The sequence below is a fragment of the Pagrus pagrus genome (assembly GCF_965226575.1).
Source record: "Pagrus pagrus genome assembly, chromosome: 3".
Lineage (NCBI taxonomy): Eukaryota > Metazoa > Chordata > Actinopteri > Spariformes > Sparidae > Pagrus > Pagrus pagrus.
Window position 1 is genome coordinate 12,454,734 of NC_140187.1, and position 18,514 is coordinate 12,473,247.

The 18,514-nt window shown below is 41.2% G+C and overlaps 1 protein-coding gene across 11 annotated transcripts in view; it reads right to left on the reverse strand.

The window, feature by feature from the left end:
* Positions 1-18,514, reverse strand: part of r3hdm2 (R3H domain containing 2) — a 56,941-nt gene that overhangs the window by 28,598 nt on the left and 9,829 nt on the right. For 10 of the 11 annotated variants that reach the window (XM_084349708.1, XM_084349705.1, XM_084349700.1 and 7 more), the window contains 4 exons: positions 3,022-3,101; positions 2,298-2,456; positions 1,918-2,140; positions 1,504-1,545 (listed from right to left, as the gene is read on the reverse strand). In XM_084349708.1, coding sequence (XP_084205834.1) covers positions 1,504-1,545; positions 1,918-2,076 — 201 coding nt within the window. In that variant the 5' untranslated portion in view covers positions 2,077-2,140; positions 2,298-2,456; positions 3,022-3,101. Of the gene's footprint in view, positions 1-1,503; positions 1,546-1,917; positions 2,141-2,297; positions 2,457-2,958; positions 3,102-18,514 lie in introns of all 11 variants that reach the window. The other variant, XM_084349702.1, reaches the window with a different exon arrangement.

An 18,514-nucleotide genomic window follows, 5' to 3' on the forward strand; every position in this document is an offset into this window, starting at 1 on the left:
GTGTAGCGGTTTTTAATGTAGCAGATCATATTAAACTGTTCTTTATCCCAATTCTATGCATCAGAGGCACCCAAAATCCATGCTATGTGATAGCACTGATTATTGTAGTTTATGGTGAACAAGTTCCTGTTGCAACAAACAAAGTTCAAAAACTACTGCTAATAATATGAAATTAGGAACAAAGGGGAAAACATTGTGGTACTGCAAGTAATTTGCTTTTAAAGCAGTACCTTGAAATGAAAAATGGTGAACCGTTATTAGAAGCCATTTTTCAACATTTAATTTTTTGTTATATTGATTTCCTTTTAAAATCAAGCTTTTTGTCAATAAAAACTTGAAATGACAATAAAGAACCGTAATAATCCGTGAGTACTTAGCGTTACAATACCAAATGTCCTACAATGTGTGGCTATGTGTGTATCAGCAAGTTTTCTTCTTTCACCTTATGTTTTGGAAGAAACAATCCTCTCTACTTAAATTCAGACGTTTTTGAACAATGACTGATAAGAGAGTTGCCTGAGGAAGGGAGGCAGAGCTGATGTAAGACGTGGAGAACACACAGAGCTTTAATCCAACATAGCTGATCAGGACACTTGTCCCTTTGCAGATTATATACTAAAACCAAGAGGGAAATGAAGCAAGCCCGATCAAACTTCAAGAATGTTTTCACTGTGATAACAGCAATTTGATCTAATCCCTTTCATAGGAAGTATAATGAGCAGATTAAGCATTTGATTTCAGGTTAGACAGCCACTCACAAAAAACACCATGATAGGGGTTTAACTCTCATGTTCCAGCATAACCGACTACTGCCCTGACATCCTTAAAGACCCAAACAGGCTAGTGATGTAATAATACAGTGTTTATGTTTCAATACACTCACAACAATAATAAGTATAAGAATATTTACTATTTTTACAATGATTGTTTCCAAACTTTTAAGCTGTGTGTAGGGATATATAGAGGTGGTATGAATGCATACAATGTCCAATGCAAGACTTTGATGCATATCTAAGGTGGAAGTATTGTATCTCTCATCTCAAAGAGGGTCTGGAGGAAAACGCAGAACACAGCTTGCTCAGTGGAAATTAAAGTATCTTGGAGTGAGAGATAAGACCGACTGGCTGACTAGGAATTATCTTAAGAGATTTAGTTATTTGTTTAACAAATACACATTTATCAAATTTAATTAGTTGTAGTCTTTATCCACTGTCTGAAGTGTATTCTCCCATTTCATAGCCTTACTGAGGTCCCTCATATCCCATGAGTGGGTTCAAAGTAGGCAGGTTAAAGGGTGTGAGCCAATGATAAGAAGAAGGTAGTCCACAGTAGCAGAGAGGATTAGAACGTTAATAATGGAAGGTCACATTATATAACAAACCAGCAGGGCGTTATTTCAGGGAGCAGGATTATGAAGTTTTATGGGTGACTTTCAGAGAGATGAGCATCTCTTTTTGCAGTTGAAAAACAAAAAATTCAAATCAGTGAGCACATGTCACTTACCTTGGCCCTTTTCCTGCCATGGCTGTGATTAGGAGCCCGTTTCTGCAAGAGAAACTTACTATTTTACTCATCTTAAAAAAAGATGCACAATACAGATTAAATACAAATAAAGACATCTGGAAAGATATTGCTACTGATTCCTCTAGCAGTATCCAGTATAACTAAATCCAAAATATTCTTAAAACTGACACAGAAATACCACCAAATAAGCCAGTTTCTATGTAAATGGTGTAAAATTCAAACAAATTTGCGTGATAGGGAAGAAAAAAGGTGTGCATTTATTATGATAGAGCCTGTACTCTCTTAAACACTTAAAATATGGTAACCTGGACAAATAAAATGTGGTAAAGAGAAGGAGGTACACATAATTATGGACCAGCTGTACACATATGCTATATTGCCACTTCTTCCCACCTGTGCATCCTGTGGGGAGCTATCCTCTGGCTCCAGGCCCTCTCCTGTCCCTTCCTTGGTGCCCTGTGGTTGAGGGGAGGTCTTGCCTCGACTGCAGGGCTCAATGAGTGGCCCACTCTCTCCCTCCTGCTGGATGTCTGTTGTCAGGCTCACTGACATCTTCTTAGGGGAGGGGGAGAGGGTGGGAGTTGGGGAGGGGGTTGGGTGGAGAACCCAGGAGTGGCTGAGAGAAAGCAGGCAGGAGAAAAGAGAAAAATTCAGGCTCTGACAGTTTTAAAACAACAAAAGGCTATACAATTTTGACATTGAATGACCACAGAGAAAGCAAAGAGAAAGAGGCATACAGTATATGTGTGAGAGTGTGCCACTATACTATCTACCTGTAGGTGGTACCAGATCTGTGCTGGACTCTGTACAGTGAGTCTGGATGGGAACCACACACAGGAAGATGAAGGGGACCCACTAAGGTAGTGTACTGGGCCGGGCTGCAGCAGGGGGCGAAGCGCAGTCCATAGCAAGCCTTAGCTTTCGGGGTGGGGCTGTGAGAACAAAAACACACGGATGAAAAAAAACCCCTTCTAACTGTATGAAATAAGACTGATTTACTGAGTTTAATCGCTAATCTCCTCTACTGGTTTGTTGTTTTACTTGTTCAGCTTAAGCTGCCTTATTTTCAGGAAAAAGAAAAAAGTCGATCTGGAGTTCTTTTTAAGATTAACGTCTTAATTTGTAAACAGTAACAATCAAGTCTGACATATTGACAGCAGGTTGGTGCAAGTACCTGAAAACAGGAAAGGCTGTTTTATCACTTTTGTTTCCTCATTTTATGAAGAAAGGTGTTTTAGCATAAGCCAGAACGTTTTCATTTCATTCATGAGAATCAATTACAAAATAAACTTTCAATTTTCAAAAGTTAAATTTTGTCCTTTGAGTCAACAAAAATGGTAATGGTCATAAACTCACTCTGAAAGACACATCATTAGTAGCACAATATGACAAACATATCAACATGCACAACAAAAAAAAGGCTGCAATATTTACAGCGTTCAGGTGAACTGAAGAAGTAACAGCTATCCAGCCAGAAAAGGGGGAGGGGCACACTACCTCAGCGGTCACTGGGGCCTCTCTCTTTTCTCTCCCTCCGGCTCAGTGCAGCAGCATGGTCTGTCCTCCAGTCAGGAGCCCTGAACACCAAGAGCAGAAGAGGAAGACACGGATGACGTCATTGTTTCACACACTCAGTGACTCATCGCTGCTGCTGCTGCTACTGCTGCTACTGCTGATTGAAGCAGGGAGGGGGACAAAGCAGCAGAGAGCTCAGAGCATACTGCCACACAGGGCTTATAAATGAAAACCTCGAGACAGGTTAATCTTCTCAAACCTGCCATATTGTTCTTTATTTGACTTTGTCACAGTTTAATATACTTGTTTCTACAGTGTGGCCACCATTCTTTATGAATGGGAAATGTGCTTTTTCTGTCAAACACCAAAAACCAAACTAGCAGCAATATGTCAGAGATAGACAGATCGTTTGGCAAAGCTGTGAAGTGCAGCGAATGTTACTGCCCTTTCAGCTGGAGGTCCTGTGCCAATTACAGTTGCATTTCTTTAGCAAAGTACACCTAGTCATTAAGACCTGTGCTGTGATGTTTCCCCTCAGATTTGGGGTGTTGCCTGCTTTATCTGCTTGCACAAAGAATCACTGAAATAAGCCAAACAAGTGCAACTCTCACACTGCCATTTCAGCACAGAATTAAGAATGCAATGAAGGACTAAAACAGGATAATAGTCATCATCTGTCTGACCAGCTTTGGTCGAACATACAACATAAACACATCTACGTTTCCCATTCAAACCCCCTAAGCATCTAACAGCTGCAACCTCATCTTTATTAAACCTTCACCAATCACAAAACCCGTTTAGAATTGGGCAACAAAAAATGTTATACAACAACATTTGTGCTAAACATATTCCTCTATGTTGCCCTCGTTTATGTACTGTAAATTACATCATTAAACCCATTTTCACAGCATGGAAAAACATGACACAGAATCGCAAACAGCTTTGGGGTGAATTCTGGCTCTGAAGCAGTACCTCTGACGTCTTAGGCATTACACCCATACACAGACGGACACACAAATGAATAACAATCCATCTGGCCTACAAGCCTATATCCTCTGGAATCACAGGGTCAACAGCAGCATATGTCAAATGTGCTTGTTGAAAGAAAGATGAGAAGTATGCATTAAATCCCATATGCATACATGCGCGCAAACGAGGAGAAATTCAGGCATCAAAAGCGTGACTGCCAGATTGTATGCATGCAGCATGGATGAGTGCAATTCATGCAAGTCCCTGCTTGTACCGCTGTGCTGTACTGTGCTGTGCTGTGCTGCAGGATAGATGAGATGAGTGAACAAACGAGGCAGGGATTCCCAGTGTGGGGAAAACCCAAGCAATGCAACAGCAAAGGCGTCATCAGCAGCAGCATCAGCAGCATTACACCACATCACTGACCAGGACACCCACATGCCCCGGCCCTGCACTGCTTACACAAGCCTGCCACACAACAGCATAGGAAACAGCCACGCTATCTACTGTGGGCAGATACAACAGCCTGACACAGTCTCTTCGAAATAATCTCCTCCCTTTGCTCGCTTACACACACAGTGCATTCTCAGGCAAAAAGAATGAATGGTTTTGGATTAGAAAGCAAAGATAATCATTCATCTCGAGTGTCAGTCTCATGGCTGACTGAACTACCCTAGCGTAATAGCAGGGAGGGGCTGCAGGACAAATTGTGAATCGGAGCCAGAGTGCTGATGAATAAACCAGCTTTTACCTATTCTCTCCTCCGCCACCCATTTCTCCTAGCTCTCGCCTCAACACTCCCCCCCTACCCGCTTTCCTCGACACACACACACACATACACACACACACACACACACACACACACACACACACCAGCCCACAGGGTTGCCAAGGAGACGGTAACGTCATTCTCAACTGCTGCCATTTGTGTTGAGCGAGTACAAGTGAGAAGGGCAGGAAGATGAGTGATATTAAAAATAAATATGTGGATTGCAGCGCACACAGACTGAGAGGGAAAGACAGAAGCAGAGAAATTAAGACAGGATGAAAAGAAAATGAGACCAGGATGTGCTACTGCTTGCGTTACAATTTCTACCAAGATCAGGCAATCATAGACTGTGATAAAAGCAAAGAATGTGGGTTCTCAGTCCTTTGGCTTTGGTTATCAAGAGGTTGAAAGTCAAATCTGTGCCGCTGAACTGATGAAGCCTTGTAGATACGTAGTGAAGCCTCTGCAAAAATTATTCTACTATTAAGCCCAGTTGCCTTTGACCTACCATTATCAGACAAACAGCAATATACATTAAAAAATCTATTTATATTTAGTCCGTTCCAAATATCAGCTATCAGTCTCCTTGATTACTAATAATCTGTAATGGCCCTGAAAAAAACGTATTGGTTGATTCCTCGTCCATATACTCTCAATCACCTGATAAATGGTCAGTGCAAACAAATTCATACAAGTGTTTTGAGGAGACCTCATGTACCACACTTAAAAGTAAAGAGATGACAATGTTTAAGTGGTGGTTCAATTGTGAAGCAGTGACAGGAAGTGTTTGAATCAAGAAAAACTTAATCACAGCTCTAAGCTGAGCAGATGAGGAAACACAGCATGTACATGTCACCATAGTTATGTGTTAGAATTTGTAGCCCCATTACTTTTACCGCCACTGTAACTAGTGCTGATAAAGAACATCCTTATTCTTATGTAGTGGTACACAAAGTGTTATCTGGGCATAAGAACCAGTGTATCATAATACAGGCTGCACACTGCAGACTCAACATCTACAATACCAGCTGCAGCAGCACAATCTCTGCCTGCTGTGTCCCAGTTCAGTCAGTGTGTCGGTCGGCCTGATGTTGGCATCCCTCTGCCAACTGTTTGCATCATCACATGCGGCTGCAGCCATGCAGCAAGGCAGCTGATTCACACAGGACTCTGGGCTAGTTACGTCATAGATATCCACATCATGTTGGCCTCATAAAACCACATCAATGGGCTGTTGTGATACAACATGACAGGGATGATTTCATTAGGCATAACCCATTTAATATTTTGAGAATTGTCTTGTTCCTAACCATTTTTTACAAAAAGACAATCTGTAAAAGTGACGATGTTTGTATGAACTAATCTCACAATAGCACTGTATTAATTCAGTGAATATATACATGTAGGGAGACTAACACCACCCACCAAAAACCCCCCATCATCTGTCATCATGCAGTGTAGGGCACCCTGACCCACTTCACACACACATTACCGCCCTTGCAGGATCTTACAAGGGCCCTCCTGATGACATGTAACCAGCAGAGACACCCAGGTCAAACACTGCCCTGCCCGCTGTGTCAGGTTACCAAACTAAAGACTGCCAGTGCGTGTGTTTGCGAGTAAGCCAGTGAGTGAAAGAGACAGAGAGAGCTATCTGTCTGGTCAACACTGTGCGTATGTGTGTACGTGTTCACGTTTCTGTTAAGGTTCACAGAATGTATATCACCACTTCAGACAGCAGTGTAGCTGGACTAAATATTTCGAGCAGGTATGAGCTCACTGTCAAATTTAGCTGCTCCGGGCCAAGCAGGGTCAGGGTCTCAGCAATAGTTAGCAGCGGGGCAGGCCAAAGAATTGAGAGAAATTCTACTGCATGGTAGCCATTTAAAATGGCAAGATTGTCTATATCAAGTCTATCAACTGTTTGATTTATTAGATAACTATCAGGTGAACTGACTGACATCAGGCACGTGGAGCCAAAAGCCAGTTTGAAACCAGCCATTGCCAGAAGTGACAATAATGAATTTGACAAGTTGTAATTTCAAAGACTTTTGTACTTTTAGCTAAACCTAGACAGCTAAAACAAAACTAATCAATTAGTGGATCCAAAGAAAACTAAATGACAGCTATTATTAATCAATTACTAGCTTTAACCAATTTGTTATATGAAAATGACAAACGTATGTAGGTCCCAAATTCATCCCAAAAAGTAAATACCTATGAGCTTGAACAGCACAACCAATAAATCAGCAGGCCCACAATGGCCTATCACAGATATATCAGTGTCGGCGTACATGTTGTCCGATATGTGTTTTTTTTTTTTTTTTTAGAAATTATAAGGCAGAAGATGTTTGGGATGATTTATAATTATTCCATTTTCACTGAGTTTACTGCACTGGGTCAATAAAGTTTATAGTTAAACTATAAAATACCCCTCTGTTACATTAGAAGTGTCCGTCGGGCTCTTGTTTAGACAACACCTGCCATTACAAGATCACAGCTCAGACTAAGTGCCCTAACATTTTATGGGTTAATCAATTAATTGATAAATTATTGATAAGATTAAATGGTAACTTATGATTAAATAAAGGTTGGAAAATGTATGCTAAAACTAGTCAGGAAGATAAAAATTTGAACATGTACAGTGTAAGGTAAAACTCATTATTTTGCAAACAGCACATTTGTTAAATAAGAGAAATTTAAAGTACAGAGACAGTACAAATGGACAGATGAATCTACAGTAGGTATCTGTTCTGACCTACTCTGGTTATTTCTCATTAATGACAGCCAGAGTGCAAGTGAACAGAAAATGGTGTCTATTCCTACAACTGCATGTGGGTAATGACAGAGAGCTGCCTCTGTTAACAGTCATTCATTCATTGCATTATTTCAAATTTCATTGGGGAGAAGCATTGCGTAGCAGACATGCCTCTCCATTTTCTCTGCAGAGGCTGAATGAAAGATGAAGGTGAATGGAAGCGCAGAACGCTGCAAACAGGAGTGAGCAAGCACGTACAAACCCACAGACAGCAGTGGGAGAGACATACACTGGCAGCTCGACCCAATTCAGCTCCTCTGTATTCAGCCGCGCACCTAGCCCATTTGACGTCAGAGAGAACCCATTTCACAAAAGGCAGCAAGGTTATGTCTTCGGAGTAGAGGCTGATGTGTGTGTAGTAATGGCAGAGTTTGTGCAAGCTCAGTGCCTGCACATATTATATATCAGCAGTGCTCGCAGTGTGTGCGCACCAGTGTTTGTCTATGTCAGAGAGGATTCCCCTTTGCGTCGGTTGCACAATCTCGCAAAGGGAGGGGCCGAGGGGGCTGGCGGAGCATTAGGGACTGTAGAGGAACAGTCCAGGCACATTTGCACTAAAACAGTCTGCGCTTCACACAGTAAAAATATGGATACATGCGTCACCGGCCAAACCATTCATAGACACTCAAGAACACTGTTCATATTTTCTGCCATTAGTTATGTAAAAGCAATTGATGTGACTGTATGGGCTCGGAAAAACAGGGCTGAGAAACCACAGTAGCAACAAAGATATGAAGAAAAACCATCCTAACAAACAAGACACGAAAAACAGATGAGGGGGGCATGAATGGACAAATGCAGCGGAAGACAGGGTTCCTCTTTTTCCATTTACGTCTCTCTGTGTCCTTCTCCCTGCCACCCCCTCTCTCGTTTCTCTCAGTGCTGAGGATACCCCTTCCTGCCTTCCACCCCCTCCACATCAACCCCTCCCATCAATATCTCTCTCCGTCCACCCACTTCTAAGTCTTAGCTCTTAGTCTCTCTCTCTCCCCTTTTCTTCCTCTTTTAATGTGTCTTCTTAAATTGTCAGGCCTGCTGCTGACGCCATCCTCCTCCACTCAGCCAGCCCACTCAGTCCTGTGGGACGAGCTATGACTCATTCTCTCCCTCCTTCCCTCCCCTCCCTCCTTAGTTACCTACCTACCTTTCTGCAGCTCTCTCCAAGTCTCCCTCTCTCCGTTGCTCTCACTAGTTACAACCTATGTATAGTTCGCTGCTGCGTGTGGCGGAACATGCAGAGGTATGAAGGGAAAAATGAGACTGAAGGATAAAAACACAACAAGAAAGTGGGTGATGGAAAGAAAGATGTCGGCCAAGTGAACGACAGTCTCCTTTCTGCATAATGAACGAATGGCAGTGGAGAGAGAGGGGATCCTGATCCTGTACGAATTATTGATGAAGACGAGAGTGCAGGAATGTGGGTGAGGGAGAGAATAAGGCCCACGTGGGCCAAAATACAAGAAGTAAATAAGAATTATGGAATAATCACATTTATTAATGCAGATAATAATGTCCTTTTATCCAAATAATTAGACATAACTCACTATGAATCCTTCCATATTCTTTTCTCTAGGGTAAAACCTCTTTCAAGATGCCTTCTTCCTTTATGGTGGACCATGGTGATCAGATCCAGGGATGTTTTTTATGTTAATGTCCATTAACATATTGAAATGGCATCTTAACTATGGTATTGCACTATTATATCCTCCACCATATAATAGTGCAATCTCAACTGTGCACAGCATGAGTTTTTCTTGACTAATAATTGTATAACAATACCAGTTTAATAAACAAGGAAACATGTGAAAGAGACACTTTAGATAGTGTATATAAACTACTTTTCCCTCACAGTGCAACTGGAGGAAAGGAAGTTTTAAAAATAAAAACCTCCTACAGTTACAATCTGACCAACAGTCTCTCCATGTAGTCCATGTCTCTCCATGTTCTTTCATAACAGCAGCATGAATGTTTTGTTCATGAATGAACAAAAGAATATCTGTGGGGTAATAACAATTGAACATTTCATATCTGTCAAGTATTCAAGTTGCATCAACAAATGACAAGACTGCATTAGACCACGTGATAAACCGCGTGGAGACAGAAACATATCTAACGTGTGAACAACCACAGCAAACGAAAAACGTTTTAGAGGAACAACTGAAGAGGAAAAAATGAGTCACAATCAAGAAAACCCTGATGGTTTTGTTGAAGACAAGGAAATTCACACTGGGTTTGTACCAATTCTGTTGTGAGAAAGGAGATCAAGCTCAGAAATGGCTTGCTGTTGCAGCAGCAATGCACTACACAGTGAAATTCACACAACCACTTGAAACGTCCCCATATAAAATAAATAACATGAGGTTAACAAGGCCATAAAAATCAACACCTTTTGCAATGTTTAATCTAGGAGGAAATCCCTGCTCCTTAATGCAGTTCTATTTTGGTCACATCAATGACCACTGGAATATCCAATACTAGCAGCAAACTGGGCCTCAAAGGCATTTCTCATCAGTGTCTTGTCAAGCAGACGCCCTTAGGGACCGTGTTAATTACACCACCAGAGCACAATCTACAGTATCACCTAGCAAAATGGATATTGGCATTATAGTTTTAATAGCACAGGATCCTTAATATTCACATTTTCTATGTAAGTTAAACTGTGGTTGATAATAATACACCTTTACACGATCAAAGTAAGGTACCAGAAACGATTTAAATACCACAAAAAAAAATGTCTTTACTACTGTGGTATGCAACATGCACGTGAATTTCATATTCCTACCTACGAATAACGGAAAAAAATATTAATATTAATTATACTCTGATTCGAAACTTTGCTTGGCCTTTTCTTTTTTTTACAGATCCTGTTTGATTTGTTTTTAAATTCTGTGTTTTCAGTTTTAATTATTCTGAATTTCTTTGTTTTAATATTTAAACACATTTTGTCGTAGAAAGACTGTAATTGTGTTGTGGATGAATAAAATTTCAATAACAAAATATTCCAAATTTAATGAATATCAATGATTTTGATGAGATGCAACATTGCACTATTTTTTAATCAAAGAGTGCTTCATCGCAGTTAAATAAATAAAAAACATTCAATACTAAGACAAAGGGCTTCATATCTCAGCTTCACAAAAAAGACTGTTGTTGCAACAAAGACAAATCTTTTGGAACTGCTTTATGAGTTCTTCTTATATGCCTGTCTATCCCAAGTCTTCCATCATTCACTGACATCTCAGTTAAAGTACATGATTGTCCGCCTCGTGTTCAGCTCAATGAACACAGCTCCTCCTGCTCATCTCCATGTGGAGTCTTGTATTTGGTGAAACTCTCCCTCTTACAGTTGACTGACCTAACTGGGAAGTAGTTGTAGGACACTGCCACCCCTGCAAACCCTGAATATATCACACTCGGGTCTCTCGAGTATTCAACAAGATACAAACCAGGCGTGAAGGGTTCCCGGGACAGACAGAACTGATAGGCAATCCATATCACACTAAGCTCTGATAGGTTTGCTAAGGGGTTCAGTTAACTAGGATCCAACACCGTCACCAGCCTTTGACCTCTTTGGCTAGATATGAATCCCAGTGCTTTGAGAACTTTGTGAAGGTATCACGGAGACGATCAAGCTACTCTCTCCTTCTTAAATCCACATCTTTCTCAGTAGCGTCTGTTTTTGCAACATGCCCAATTGCTACTTCCATTACATTCACTAGGTAGGACCCAAGATCCCCCATTAGATGTGTGCAGAAACTGCTGTGCGATGTAGGGTTCATTCCAGTATTGTCAAAGCCATTATCAAGTAAGTGTAGCCCTTGGAGATGAAGGTCAGCTTCTCTTCTGTTTCCATGTTGATGATGTATGTGATTGCCTGTGATGATGATTTTTTTCCCCTACAGGAACTCTCTATACAGATGAACATGCTGTGCATGCTACTTCCCAAGCTATGTGCTGAATTTGACTGACAACAAACTGAGAAAGCATCAGTCAAATGTCTGCACTACTAAGGTGCTGGACAGATGCATTTAACTTAAAACTTTGCCAGTCTTTAACCATCTGGCTAGTGAGAAAGACGATTTAAACTGATAGCACTTCTTAGCTGTCCAATAAATACATAAATGATAGAATGTGGGATTGTGGGGTCTGTCTTCTCAAGTGCAGTGCAGAGATTTGTGAAAGATTCTGCCTGCTCAACTTGAGCTGCTGATGTAACGTGAATAACTGTGTCAAAATGAAATTGGGTGGCAGCTCCTGCGCTCATTATAAACCTTATGTAATTTATCAGCTTCTTTCACTGTGAGAAAGGGGGGGGGGGGCAGTGGAGGAGGGAAAAAAGAGAAAGATGGAGGAGCAAGGGGTGGCTAGTAAGACAGGAAGAGAGGAAAAACTTCTCAATGATGAAACAATCTGTGCTGTTAAGCGATTGGACCAGACTTCCACCAATGGGAGGACCAGCTCCATGGCAACAGGCTCTGTCACCAAGAGAAAAGCAGCCATATCCCTCAACACCCCCATATTTTTCTCTCCCTTTCTCTCTCACGACCCCCCTCCATTCCCCAATTACAAGACCCGGTGTATTTATCACTGGGTAAACACAAATAAAACAGCACACAGACACACACCTCACACACCACACACAGCTGCCTTATCGGTTACTTATAGCATGAATAACACAGCTCAATCGCACAGACACAACAAATATATACACATGCAGCAAGGCTTGCAGATGTACACACATGCACGCAGACTTAATGGGGCTTACACAGTGATCAGAATGTGAGTCATTCACACACACACACACACACACACACACACACACACTTATTTAAATGTGCCGATTGGCGATGACTCCCCTCACACACTGTCTGACTGCAGACAGTTCTGTTCTACTTCATCCTGATGAGAGCAGTGACTAAATATCAGGTCCGGTGGAGCTGAACCTTGAACTAAACAGATTGAGCTCACAGACACAAGAACAGACCTCCAGAATCAGGAAGTAGGCCTCAGCAGATAGAAACTACCATTCCCTCAGTGACATAAATATGCGCAAGGTAAAGTGAGCATGGTTCAAAGGGTATTGCTCCCAAGTACCGACCCAGCTTTACTCAACTCAACTAGCTTTAAGGGCTAAACCTTGCAGATATGAGGTGGTAAACCACAGGATACCAGTCTTATCGTTTGAGGTTAACCCCAAAGCTTTACTGGAGGCATATACAATACACAATACATAATAATAATGGAGTGCTGCATAACAAATGAAGATGCTACACCAGCGTGCATACTGAGAGGTGAAGTCACTCAGAAGCAGTAATACATACTCAAGAAGGTGCAATGTTTACTCAAGTAAACATTATTAACATTAAAACTGATATATGAAATACATTTGTATTAATTCTATATTGCCTGCTAGTTTGCAGTTTTTTATATTTCACTGAATTGTTGTTTGCCACGATGAACATTGTGTTTCAATGGCTGCATGTTTACGTGCAAACACCCATGAGGAAGCGTTACCTTATGACTACAAGGAGAAAGCAAAATGCAGAAACCTTGATTGTTTGCATCTGATCCATTGTCAGGCAAGAGCAAATCTTTTGCACCTGCTGTGTATTTTCAAGTTTCCAAAACTTGATAGGCACAGAACCACTTAGAGCTGGTTGATCGTGGTTTCCACTCCATTTCAGTTCAGCACAGCAAATGCCACATGCCATTTCCGCAGACTCGAATGAAAGGTAAAATACCATGTGTACGAACAGCATCATAACTAATAAAAAATAACACACTGAAAAATAGACTAGTTACACACATTCGAATGATTCCAAATTAAACAGGTTATATACAGGTCATGATGCAGCAAAGCATTTGACTTCTATACATGATTGTTTTTCCTCACTGTGCGACTACGTGCAGCTTTTAAAACGGCGTATTCATAATGATCCATAATGAAAACAAACGGATGAATTAACTTCCATTATCTTTGCTCACGCTCAGTCTTCCTCACCGAAACTCAAGAAGCAGCCCATCTTAGAATGTAAACACAAGGTACGTTTAGACTTTTACATTTTATCATCCACTTGGTTCAGGCATAAGAAAGATAAACAGGATGCAGAGGCGCACATATTTTACATCCGTTATGTTTCACCATCCAATTGTTTTAGCCTTAAGGAACATACAGCCCAGTCTCACAAAATAGTTACAGCAGCGTATAATGTCAAGAATTGGGTTTTAAATTTCTGCTTATTGACTTTTCTGCATTGAGTCAGTCAATCGCTGAAGAGAGAACTGCATCTGAAAAGTCCCCCCCCCACCCCTAGTAAAAGGATAAAATTAAACTTTATCACAACATTAATACAACACTTTTCCATATGACCCGTCACTAAGGTTGATGAATTACTAGGGAAAGCCCTGGCCTGACAGAACAGAAGTAGCCAGCTCTGTCAGAGAACCTTCCTGGAATGCCTTACCCAGCCAGGTAGGCAGGGACTCCAGCCCTGAGGGAGGGACCACCAATGACTGTTGTAGCATAAATCAAGCACACAAATGTATTGCTCCACTGCACTGTGGATGTCTTGCGCTCCATTTCTAACCGTCTCTCTGTTTAGCCGGTGGTCTTTAGCTGACAGGCTCTGCCCCTAGCATAAGATGCATATTTTACTAGCCCTTTAGGCATCTAACTCCAGGTCACACATTTGTAAGGCCAATGACTTGTCCCCTAGGTATGGTACAGACAAGAACTCCTACTGTTTGCTACCAACTGTTATTGTCTGTTTATGGCTGCCTCTCTTTCACCCAATATCTATTACTTTCTGATCCATCATGTTTCATAGCCGAATTGAGCAGCAGCATTTTCACTCCCCCTCAAAGCATTTCGTAATCACTCCACTCCCAGTCTCCTGTTTGCTTTCTACTCACACCAAGAGAAATCCCGCTCCTTTACGCTTCATTGCAAATAATGTTGAGTCTTGTCTTCCTGTTGCACAAGACAACACAAAGAAAAAAGTAAAGGCATCACGAATGATTATAAAGTCAGTTTCAACAGTTTCAACATGAACAGAAAAAAAAACCTACTTTCCTACGTTGTATAATTTCGTGAGCAAATGAAAAGTGTCTGGAGGAAGATAAGAGAAGCAACTGGAGTTCCTGGAAAGTTTGAAAAGAGTATGTCTAATCTGTTACAGCAAAATGCAATACTCACAGTGTGGAAACACATAAATCTGGCCAGTAAACAGTGGTCAATTTCCCACAAATTAAGCTGAACAAAACTGTACTATCCTTCCTATTTGAATGCAGGTGCTCGTGGGATGGATCAGCATCTTGGAGCGAGAAAGAAATCCAATGTTCCAAGCCGCTTCATGTTCCAGGCAAAATCATCCGCTCCCACATCCTGCTCCTATCTATAGTTGCTTGTGTCTTAATCCCTCTTCCACAGTCTTGTAGCCCTCAAGTCAGGACTGAATCTTCTTTGCAATTTGTCTGAGTGGTCACAAGTATCTTTGATCTGAGAAAAGCACTGAGAAACATTTACTGGAATAGTTTTGGAGGTTTTAGGTAGGTTTATCATGAGGCTATGATGAAGAGTGGTGGATCACGATATTTATATTTTCTCTTAGCTACAACCTGTGTGCTGTTCTACATTCTGCCTAGGGCTGTAACGATTCATCGAGTTACTCGAGTTACTCGATTACAAAAATTGGTCGAGGCAAAAACTCTGCCTCGAAGCGTCGTTAAATTCCTATGACGCGCAGGGATCTTGAATGTTCCACACGGACCGTTGTTAATACTACTGCGTAAAGTGCCGTACACGGACACGGAGAGCCCTCTCCGTCGCCGGAGAGCCGGAGAGCCTCTCCGTACTCTCCGGGCGCGGAGTGTCCGGCAGTCCGTCGCGGGGAAACGGAGACGGCAAGGGCTGTGATTGGTCCTCTAAACTCACGTCCTCACGCTGGTTCTCCAGCAGGAGATTGCATTGCGTATCCGCCACCACGACGGAGAACTGCGAAGGCTCGAGATGACATGCCAGAGCAGAATCAGTTTGTGCGCGTTTAAAAAACGTAGATATGATATCTGCTTTACAGACAGTTGAGACCGACGTGACATGTTCTCTCTCTCTCTGTCTGTCTGTAAGTGTGTGTGCACGCGTGTTTGTTTACGTCGGTCCGGAGCTCCTCCCTTCGTAAAACAGAGCGGAGGAGAATTGTAGATGCGCGACGATGAAGAAATTATTAATTAAATGAACACGGTCCGGACCGGTTCTATAGGAAAAGTGACCTTAAATGACTTCTGTTGTGATTTGGTGCTGTGTATAACATAAAATTATATATAACACAGCATGCGTGCACACACATAGGTTGCTAGGTTACCATAGCAAATAGGCCTATCCCAGAGATTATATATTATTTGTTAGTAGGTGGTTAGAAGGTGCAATCCCTTTTTGTAATGTTGTATAAGACAACACTAAGGCAAAATGGCCGTTACTATTTAAGTTTGTATTGATTCATAGTGTTACATGTTATACATGTTTTACAGTAAGTTGAAACTGTATTGTTATTTAATTGTTTGCACTTGCACTAAATGAGTAAATTGCAATAAAGTTTTGGAGCCAAATGTTGGAGTTGTAAGAAATACCTCTGTTTTTTAAAGAAATAAAAGCCAAATGGTTGATCATTTTACAGCCACATCATTTTCGTCATGCATTATTTGTTTTGGTTGTTTAAAAATGCAAAAAATATATATATACGATTAATCGATTAATCGATCGATAAAGTGCTAGATTAATCGATTCCAAAAAGAATCGATAGCTACAGCCCTAATTCTGCCCTTCATTTTCACTGCTTTCCACAAGTCATTAAAAACAGAGGGACAAACGTAATTATTTTAAACAGCTAAGTAAACATAACAAACACTGACAATGTCTGCAAAAAACAAATAGACCATGAGGAAAGTCTATTATAATCCCTGGCCTAATCAAAGTAGATCAATTCTAAAACTTATAATCAAAACTCTGTTAACAAAATGATTAGCTACACTAGGAAACTGTTGTGAATTGCCCACTCCTCAATACCGTAGACAGTAGATCAATACAGGCACAATCAATTGCCATGATTGACCACATGCAGTGGCATAGTCAAGTGTGATGGATGACCTACTGGCAGCAACAAAAAAAATAAATTAAAAAAAGGGAAATAGAAATTACATGACAACAGCACTTGAGGAACAGACTGATGGAGACTACATCTTTAGAGGGCTGGATCACTGGACTCAATTAAACACAACCAAGGGTTTCCCTGCATACAGTATTGAGTTTTTCCACCACTTACATGAAAATCTCTGCCATCAAAACAAGGGTAAGAAACATAACCCATGATATCTTTGCAGGGAGATTAAATATCTGATATCAAAATTTGTTCAACACTAATTCCAAGCTGGTGACCATTTTAAATCAAGTGTAGCTCCCATTTGGAATAAAGATAGCATTATAGATCCCTGAGCAGAAGTTTTTATATAGAAATCACTACCTTTGAGCAGAATTAGGTTTTACATTTCTTGACAAAGTATGACATAATCAATTTGAAACCAAAATGATTTACAGATGTTTAGTGTATGAGAAGATGATTACCTATCAAATAAAAACTGCTTTAAAAACGTTCCAAAGCAATTAAAACACCAAAGCTTTCATACGTTGACAATATTTTGGCTAAAAAGTGGTCCATATGGTAAAAAACAAGTGTGTGTATCAAGAACCCAGCCCCCTCCTAACCCAGCTCAATAAACCTGCTATAAGCAATGCGTTGCAAGACCACTGGCACATCATAGTATTATAAAATGCTGTGCAGTGTTCTGGCGTCTAATTAGGATTCAAACGTGACTTCCTGGATTGTATGCACAACGTACCCTTGCTATTTTCTAACACTGTGCTTTTTTGGGTCTCAACATCCCCTAAGAGACTGAGTGGAACTTCTGTCTACATGATGAAAAAGATGCTCTTAGCTACAACCTGAGTAAATGTTAAATAATGCACTGGCCAACAGCTGGATGCGTCCAGATGGTGACCAATGTCCTCTATGATCTGCACAAACACCTCCATTTGCCATTGCAACACTTAACGACAGCTGGCTGACTGGGCTGCCATGCTGAAACAGTGATGGCAAGTTGAGTGCTGCCAACCAGCGAGCCAGCCTGACCCGGAAGTCAGGCATCCAGCCAGTCAAACTGCCAGGCTGTCCCTGCTGGGCCAGCAGAAAGTGTGGTCTCTTACAATGTGGCTTGTGCACTCCAGAATAACTAGCAGGAAGGCAACAGGCCAGTCATTCAGACATCCATCCAGCTAAACAACACTCAGCATCCCCCTTCAACTTCTCTTCAGTGTTTTTTATCCCTCCTTCATTCCCCAGGCACCTAGCCAGATAAATATAGTCCCCTCAAATCCCATAGGGCCACAAGGGTCAGGGTCTGCAAACCAAACACACCCTAAACAAATTCTCTCTATTACACATGAGATGAGCTCTCTTGTAGCCATCCACACAGACAGCTTTAAAAGCACAAAGAGCAGCAGCCATAACAGTAAGTCAATACAGACAGATAAAACATGGCCTCTGTCCTTTTTGCATTACCATTACACCAGGCCCTGGATGGCTGCGATGTTCCAACCATGACGACACTGTGCGAAAATAGAAAATAGGGGGATGATGACAGGCTGGCAGTTGGCCGTAGAAGCTGTAAACCCAAATTAACATGCATAAAGTGTAGACTATCTGACAGATGTGTAAACTCAACTAAGTAGGGCTAAGATTCTGCTATTTTTTAATACAGTTTTGTAGATCGTCAGGTCGTCAACCATCAGAGGCTTCAACACACTTTTATGCAAGAGGGATTTGAGTCCATAAGTAATCATCTAATAAAATGACTCTTTCCTTTACTAT